Here is an 8609-nt window from a genome sequence, read left to right as displayed (position 1 = left end):
CAATCAATAGGAGAAATTTTTCGATTAATCTGATACAAGTTGGTACATCTCTACACTTATAACGTGTAAAGTATCAACTTCTACCTCAAGTATTTTGGAAAAATTTCTCCAACCAAAGACTAAAGGGGTACTTATTGGGGGAAATAGATCATTTCCAGATTTTTTCTACAAAGTCATCGAATTAAGTGATCAGGACTTTTGATATTTTATTCAATGATAAAAAATTATTATAATTTTTAAAAAATCAAAACAGATAGACCTTTAAATAAAATTTCAAAGATCCGGAAAGAATCTCTTTCCTTTTTGGGATTCTCAACAATTTCCGTTTCTTATTTTTTCGTTTTGTTGGAATATACAACCTCCGTTTCGTGTCCAGCAAGAGTGCACCAATTTTTTTCTTTTTTGCTTGTTTGTTTTATCGGTAAGAAGGGGATATAATAGGTAGTAAAAAAAAAAAAAAAACTAGTTTGAGTTGTACCCAGATTTTTTTCCAAAAAAACTCCAAGCAGCTCTGTGTTATTGTTGATTTCTTCCTTCCTTCACTGGGGATTCTGCAGGAACATAGATTCATTGCATGGTACTGGTATACAGTTACTCTCTCTCTCTCTCTCTATCCTCACCTTTGTGTTTCTGCATGTATCTATGTATCTCTCTCTATATGTATGTATGTATATGCCTTTTAATTTTTTGGTTTCAAACGTTGAAAGCAAAAGGTAGGATTGGATTTTATTCATGTGAGCTTGTTAAGCAGTAATTTATTTGGTTTTGATGGTGTTTTTGGGGGGATTTTGTGTGTAGAGACTAGATAATTAGAGAGATAGAAGGGAAGGATGAAGAGGCAGAAGAGCAAGGAGGAAGAAGAAGAGAAGATAACAAACAAGGAGGAGGAGGAGGAGGAGGAGGAGGAGGAGGAGGAGGAAGATGCGGAAGAAGATTGGTGCTTCGTTTGCAAAGATGGTGGAGACCTCATGTTATGCGACTACCCGTTAGTTCTTTACTCTCCCTTCCCTTTTACTTTTCCTCATTGAGTTTCAATGTATATATATATGTGTGTGTTTGCGCGCACGTTTGGTTAGGCCACCCAAATTTGAATTTCCCTCGCTTAAAAATCAGAGACATTTCAATTTCGATAAAGGTGCGTTCGTGCCCGCGTGTAGACGTACTTAGGCCACCCAAGTTTGAATTTCCCTCGCTTGAAAATCAGAGTAATTTCTATACATATATATAGGTGTGTGCACACGTGTGTAGACGTACTTAGGCCACCCAAGTTTGAATTTCCCTCACTTGAAAATCAGAGTAATTTCTATACATATATATAGGTGTGTGCACATGCGTGTAGACGTACTTAGGCCACCCAAGTTTGAATTTCCCTCGCTTGAAAATCAGAGTAATTTCTATACATATATATAGGTGTGTGCACATGCGTACAGATGTTGGTTAGGCCACCCAATTCGAATTCTCCCCGTTTGAGAATTAGAGTAGTTTAGAATATTGTTCCGTTAGACACAATAAATAAGTAAATAGATAAAAAAACCCAACAAAACATAGTGATGGCTTTGTGTTGTACCATCCTATTGACTTGAATATCACTTTCAACTTAACAGTACAACATTCCCTTTCAAGAAGATATTGAGAGAGGATCATCCAAACAACCTAATCAACAACCTCTTCATATGTAATGGAGTTCTTTACCAGGGAAAATAAACTTGTATTTTATATGGAAATGTTCTCTTTCTGGTCCCAAACTGTCAAATATGAAACATCGATAGGTGAAATCAAGTCCAAATGTGTGGTTCTGATTATTACGTGCCAAATATTTGGCAAACGATCATCACAGATAGATAAAGATACTATTTCCGTTGCATTTATTGTTGTTAGAATTTGAATTAAAAACTATATTCAAACATGCTTTAACTTAATCGATTGTCTTGCTGATTATTTGATAACGTGTTAATAATTGAGAAAGAAGAGAGCATTTGCTTGTGTGTGTGTGTGATTTCGATGCTAGAATGTTCTCATGACAAGTCAATTCACAAACTCCTTTCTCCATTTTTCTTGAGTTTTACGTTGATCTAAAGCAAAGACATTTCATCTTCTATCGATCCTCAACCTGTACATTTTGGTTCCTTCTCGCATTTCTTCAATGATTTATTTCTTTGCCTAGACGTAGGATGTCTCTATACTTCTATATTATTAACAACCTGACTCATTTCAGGGGCTGCTTAAAAGTATATCATGCTCGATGCGTGGGCAAAAAGAAATCCTTCGCTGGGGCTGGAAAGCGCTGGATTTGTAGTAAGAAACTTCACATTTATCAATGAGGATACATAAGTGTTTCAATTGAAATCATTGCATTATGCATGCATCATGTTAAAAAATGCTCGTGTGATGCTTCTGACTGTTTTGTCTTTCATTTTGTTTCGTTCCAAACCAACTCGTAAAATTCATGAGTCCCTTTCTTTGTCTTTATCAGTTTTGGGGTGCAGAGTGGGATGTGGGTAAAAGACAGATTTTGATGTAACATGTATGGATAGAACTAAAGGAATTCGATTGCACACTCAATTCTTTAGGATGCTCTTCATTAGCAGAACCATGAAGCTTTTCTGTTCAAGTGTTGAACCACATAAAGGGCTTCAGCAGCCAAACTTTTGTTGTTCCTACCCAAATCCGTAGAATCGAAGAGAAGCTTCTTGAAGCAGAGTAAATGGCACTGACCCCAACTTCAAACTAGTGTTCAGAGTTGAAATTTCAGGCCCTCTGTGTGGCCTTTAATTAACATACAATAGCATAATTAGCTAGCCAAACGGCCACCATACACTCATTAGTGCTTGTTTTCCGAAGTCCCCCATAAGAAGGCTTCTGTATGCAAGAAATTCTTGTCCGTCTTTTAATTTGAATGTCCTAGCTGTTCATCTACTTCACAAGTGTACATATCCATAGTATTTACGATCTTTTCATTTGGATATCTGATCATGATCGGTATACATGGTACTATATCTTTGAAAGAGTTCTTAACATTTAGAATGGTATAAATGTATTTTTTATTTCTGAAAATTTACGGTCACAGAAATGCACATGATTAAGCACTTCCATAAAAATATTTTTATCTTCATATTTGCAATACTTGGGAGAATTTGTGTCTTGAAGTTTGAAAGATGATGCAATTTTATTTTTCAGGGATGCATTCTTGTGCATTGTGCCTTGGTACCCCAAAGTTTTACTGCTTCTGTTGTCCAAATTCAGCATGTCGACATTGCTTAAGCGGTTCTAAGTTTACACAAGTTAGAGGGAAGAAAGGGTTTTGCAAGGAGTGTTTGGAGCTTATTCTACTGGCAGAGCAAAACTCAGAATATGGTTTAAATGGAGTAAGATAATTAATCTCACTTTGTTAATTAACTAGTTCAAAAATCTCCAAGTTTATGTTTCCATCTGTTATTAATTATTCTGTTTGCCGGAAATTCTAGTATGTAGTTCTATAATGTTGTATCTTTGTTTGGGTTATGTCAAGATTTATGTGGAAGGTTATATTGTTTTAGAAATTACATTATTGTCATTTACCACCGAGATAGATGCTTTCTTGAAATTGCAGACAAGCCAATACTGTCCTCTAGCTCTCTGGGAACACCTCTGATGGGAAAAAATTTACAGCAGTTTCAGATTGCACAAGAAAATGATAGAGGTTTTTGGTCTTTCTCTAAGGTTTACTTTCAGTATCGTAATTTGTAACGCATGGACATCATGTTTATTGTCTGAATTCATTCCACATGTATTACTTGCTGTATAATTCACATTCTGATTAATAGCTTTCACTTTTCCTGTTTCTTGTTTTATTATTTACCAAGTATACATCATGTATCCTTGTGAGCTTCAGATGAGAACAGCTAAACTAAAAGGGGAAGAAACAGAATAGGAATTGATTTTATTTTCGCTGTTCTTATCTGAAGCTCTGATACACGGTTTACACTTGGTAAATATTTAAAAAAGGAAAAGGGAAAGCAGTATAGAGTTAATCACATTTTGGCGTGTATCTATACGGCATGTAATACATGTGGCATGAAGTCAGACAATAAATGTGATGTTCATGCGTTACAATAAAGAAGGTAAATTCTCTGACTACAAAAACCTGTCCTTTTCTTGTGGAATCTGAAAGGATGGTATATTTTTTTCTCTCATCGTAGTTCACAGAGTGAAAGGGGAGAACGCTTCTCTGCAATTCATCTGGAAGGCTCATCGAGTTTTTACTTCTTTGTAAACCAAGGTACAATTTCGCCTGATCGGAACTTCTTGTTTCACATCAAAGGTATAGATTTTGTCTGATCTGAACTTTTCTTTCACATCATTAGAATTTTTTCTTCCGATGTTAGGATCTGTGACTGTTCTGTAGTTAATTCAAATGGTAGATCCTTATGATTTGTTGTACTTGAACATGATATACGTTATGTATGAAGTAATGGCAGGCATTGAGCTAAAAGCCTAAAAACCGCAGAAAACATATATTCATCTCCCTTATTTAAGTTTCAGTCTCTTGATTATATGTCCATCTATCATATAGTTAATTATCTATGCTTCCGTTTTTGGTTGTATGGTTGTTGAATTTCAGGAAAAAATAGACTTGAAGGATCGAGATACATTTGAGTGCCTATTTAAAGAATATTGGGAAATCATAAGGGAAAACGAAGGTTTGACTTTAGATGATGTCTATTCCGCAGATTTACTGTTAAAGAGGGGAGTAAATAAAACATGCAGGTTTGGTTCTGTAAAAGCTGGTGAGACTGAAGAAGCTATTGACCTGATATCTGATAGTGACACTTCGGAAACGGAATTTCAGAGACCGATGGGAAAAAGGAAGGCGCGAGAGTATATCGGATGGGCATCCAAAGCTCTTATTGAGTTCCTGCGATCTATTGGTATAGATACAACCAACAAGTTATCGCAGTATGATGTGGATTCAATCATCTATGATTATATCAAAGAGAGAAACCTTTTTGATCCAATAAAGAAGAAAAAGGTTATATGTGATGAGAAGCTTTATTCTATTTTCCGAAAGAAGTCCCTGGATAGGATAAAAATATATGGTCTTTTGGAGGAACATATGACCGAGAACTTGGTTATATCAGATGAAGATGATAGTGAGCTGGAAGACAAGAAGAAATATACAGTGATAGCAAGCAAGAAGCGAAGAGAGAGCTCAGGTGTAGCATCTATTGAAAAGGAAGCGAGTCCTAGCATCCAGAAAAGTTGTTTTGCATCCATAGTTCCTGAAAATATCAAGCTTGTCTACTTAAGGAGGAGTTTAGTGGAGGAGTTCTTGAAGCAGCCTGAAAACTCTGAAAGCAAGCTACTGGGAACTTTTGTGAGAGTTAAAAATGATGCCAGGCTTCGTCTGACAAATTCTCACCAACTTTTACAAGTTGAAGGTATTGTTTGTTGGAAATGTATAATCTGTTATTGTGTTAATAATGTCAGATTGGCAAAAATGTTAGCCTTGTAGTCTGATTTGTTTCGATTCAATATATATGTAACATGCTGATGCATCAATGATTGGATATGTCCCTCATCGGCATACAATGTAAGATTGATCTTCAAACGTTACGGTGGTGCTATGTTGATGGGAATGCTCTTATTTTCTCCACGGGCTTTTAAGGTGCTGAAATTCCTTGATTTATTCAAGTTTTTTTCTTTTATATCCTCGCAGGCATAAAGAAAGGCTCAACAGCTGATGGAATGGGTGGTGAAATTCTCCTGCAAGTTTCCAATAGAGATATTCCCATTTCTAAGCTGGCAGATTCAGACTTCACTGAGGTAATTGACCAAGAACTAATCAGTTTTCTGTATACGTAACATAATTTCCTCAGAAGGTTTAGTAATTGGAGAGCTCTCCACTCCTATTAATCAAACCCTCAACCTTACATGTTTTGAGGGGGAGGAGTACGACTTGGATGCAGAGACCAATTTCTATCAATCCCTTTTAGTTATATAGAGATCTAAGATTTCAAGCATCAATGTATTGAACATTTGGTACTTCATATGCACATTTGATAACTGAGAAACTTAACTTTTTGTCTTGTCCAACATTTAAGCTATAAATATTTTGTTATTCACAATTCTGGAAATACACAGATCGGTTTGTTGCTTTGATAATAATATGTGCTACTTGCAGGACGAATGTAAGGAGTTGCAGGAAAATGTGGCAAATGGCCTGCTAAGGAAACCTACAGTTGTAAGTTTAAGTTCCCTTCTTGAATCTGTCTAGTTAGGATAACAAGTTTTCTTTGTTTTTCAGTTTAATTATCTTCTTTCTGGTTTGTGGCAATAGGTTTGTGTGGCTCAGCATGAAGATCTGTATTCATATGGACCACTATGTATATTTAAAAATCGAATGTCATGAAAGTTCGTTTAGTGCATTATATACATATGTATATCTATCTTTTGTGAACGATGGTTTTTCAACCTTTAACCATAATTTATTGTTCGACAGGCCGAGCTTGAACAGAAGGCAAGGCTTCTGCATGAGGATATAACTAAGCATGTAAGTAGTTCTACTTTATGGCATTAATTTCTTAAATCTGTTTCCTATTCCCCCTATGCCCCCACTCTATAACAAAATGTGAAAGCTTTTGTCATATCGAGTTTATCTGAATAGGACTAGTACACTGCCATGGAGGCAAATTGCTTGCTCTTCATTTTTCTGATTTAAATTGACGTATTGTTATCAGTGGATTGAGAGAGAGTTGGTCAGATTACAAAACTGCATTGATCGAGCAAACGAGAAAGGACGGAGAAGAGAATATCCTTCCATAGTCTATACAAAACTTCCGTAGTTAAATTTTCATAGCTTTGAGTGCATTAATCCAAGTTTGTTTTTTAATAGGTGAAAGTCCTTCCATTGGTTTGCAGTTTTTTGTTTTTAACTTTTTACTCTCAAGGAAAGTTACACCTCAGAGCCCAGTTTTCAACCATGAATGGCATCTAGTCAAAAGCAGTGGTCGAACGAGATGCCAAATTTTCTAGTATATTGATAATATTTTCTTGGAAATATCTGGTTTTGGTTCTTCATGCATCACTTTTACTCCATGCGCACACAAACACAAACACGCACAAGTGCTTGAGCCTCTGTCAACCTACATTTGTGTTATGCCACTGTCTCATTGAACGACAGAGGACCTTAACCAGCTTTATGTTCAACGCTGTGGGAACTTATGGAGAAGAGAGAGATGCTAAAGCAACCCTCTGTTCAAGTTGGTCTACTAAAGGAGGTGCCAAAGGTCACTGCAGAGGTTTTAGAGGCTGAATCCGGTCTTGTGGATGCCGTAAAAGCTGATAATCAATGAAGTGTTTCCTCACTAGTCTCGACCAGCATATTGAAATGCGACTGCTGTGTTAAAAGGGCTGCAATGTGGCGTTGTTAGTTTTCTAGTCTGTATGTCGTTTGTCCTTTTAAGCTTAGAATAAAACCGCTTTCATTGCAGTTTAAGACATGGCCAGCAAATCGACTATGTTTGCAGTTTAAGACATGTGTTAAAAGGTACTGTATTGATATGTTTGTATTTTATGTTTCTCATTTTCTTGTCAAGAAGCTAAAACAAAGATCAAATCTGTGGTTCCTCTTTGCCAAAGGCGATTGTGTGAAGTGTTAAGTATTATTTCTCAGTTAGAAAACAATCCACTATGTATTAGTCGAACAAATGCAAAAGAGGGATCGATGCAGCGTCAACTTACTAGACTCACACTAGAAGGTAGTCGCCTTGTAACACCCCAACCTAACGTGGTAACTAGAAGAGTTTAAGAAGGAACAAGAATGTTAGGTAATCAACTGTAGAATGGAAGTAAGAAAAGGGGGAGGGAATTAGAGAAGCGTGATCGCACGAAAACCCTAAAATCGAGTGTGAGTCTACACTAAAGAAGAGGGGGTGTGCTTAGCTTCACAATTAGCTAGCAATAATATGATTCAAATTCGTTTTTGGCAAGAATCGAACCTAAGACCTCTTACTTACAAGTGAAGAGGAATACCATTAGACCGTAATATTAAGTAGCAACAACTATTTTATTTGAATGTTAAAAGTGATTAGGTAAATCTTATATTACAAGTGTATATGCATTGGTGTTATCTAAGCTGAAAAATGATAACAATATAAGAGTTTTGTGATGTTATCAGATCCAATATTGCTTCAATGAAATCATCATAGAGCTACAATGATATGCCCTGGGGGTGTGCTGGTGCCACCGCATAGAGAGTGTGAATGTAACTGCAGCCTCGAATTGGCAAACCAAACGGCCGGATGTATATCTGGATTCCCAAGGTATGCATGCGTTACAAATTACTGACTCACTAAGCAGGTTCTTTCTTCTTTGTTATTTTATTCAATATATTTAATGCTCACCATCTCATTCATTTATTATTGTTAGATAAGTTTAAATTTGAGAAATTTTATTTGAACCCATATAAATTATTTCTACACTCAACTTATACTTTAAATATGAAATATCTTTACTATCCTATTGCATAATTACCATTAAGTCCAAGATGAAATTAACAATAAAAATAAAATTTATCAATAAGCCCTAACCATCACATAATCTTTCTCTTACGTTCTTTCCTGGCAAAAATC

General features: G+C 36.0%; 1 protein-coding gene across 4 annotated transcripts; it reads left to right on the top strand.

Moving 5' to 3' along the window:
• Positions 1 to 315: 315 nt before the first annotated feature.
• Positions 316 to 7491, top strand: LOC126631932 (uncharacterized protein At5g08430-like). 4 transcript variants are annotated; one of them, XM_050302142.1, is made up of 10 exons: positions 316 to 577; positions 799 to 985; positions 2216 to 2295; positions 3178 to 3365; positions 4601 to 5417; positions 5696 to 5802; positions 6161 to 6220; positions 6479 to 6529; positions 6717 to 6787; positions 7187 to 7491. In XM_050302142.1, the coding sequence occupies exons 2-10, from the start codon at positions 831 to 833 to the stop codon at positions 7329 to 7331; spliced, it is 1674 nt and encodes a 557-aa protein (XP_050158099.1). In that variant the 5' UTR covers positions 316 to 577; positions 799 to 830; the 3' UTR covers positions 7332 to 7491. The 4 variants fall into 4 exon arrangements, with proteins under 4 accessions (XP_050158099.1, XP_050158098.1, XP_050158100.1 ...); XM_050302141.1 differs by having other exon boundaries at positions 316 to 583; XM_050302143.1 differs by lacking the exon at positions 799 to 985 and having other exon boundaries at positions 317 to 583.
• Positions 7492 to 8609: the final 1118 nt, after the last annotated feature.

The sequence above is a fragment of the Malus sylvestris genome, chromosome 8, assembly GCF_916048215.2.
Source record: "Malus sylvestris chromosome 8, drMalSylv7.2, whole genome shotgun sequence".
NCBI classification, from domain to species: domain Eukaryota; kingdom Viridiplantae; phylum Streptophyta; class Magnoliopsida; order Rosales; family Rosaceae; genus Malus; species Malus sylvestris.
This window is presented reverse-complemented; position numbering and strand designations above follow the sequence as displayed.

What these genes read in the sequence shown, in the direction of transcription:
- LOC126631932 (XM_050302142.1), top strand. Translation starts at nt 831, where the DNA reads ATGAAGAGGCAGAAGAGCAAGGAGGAAGAAGAAGAGAAGATAACAAAC. An exon ending in TGGAAAGCGCTGGATTTGTA is followed by an intron (nt 2,296 to 3,177) that starts GTAAGAAACTTC and finishes TTTATTTTTCAG; the next exon opens with GGATGCATTCTTGTGCATTG. An exon ending in TGCTAAGGAAACCTACAGTT is followed by an intron (nt 6,221 to 6,478) that starts GTAAGTTTAAGT and finishes ATTGTTCGACAG; the next exon opens with GCCGAGCTTGAACAGAAGGC.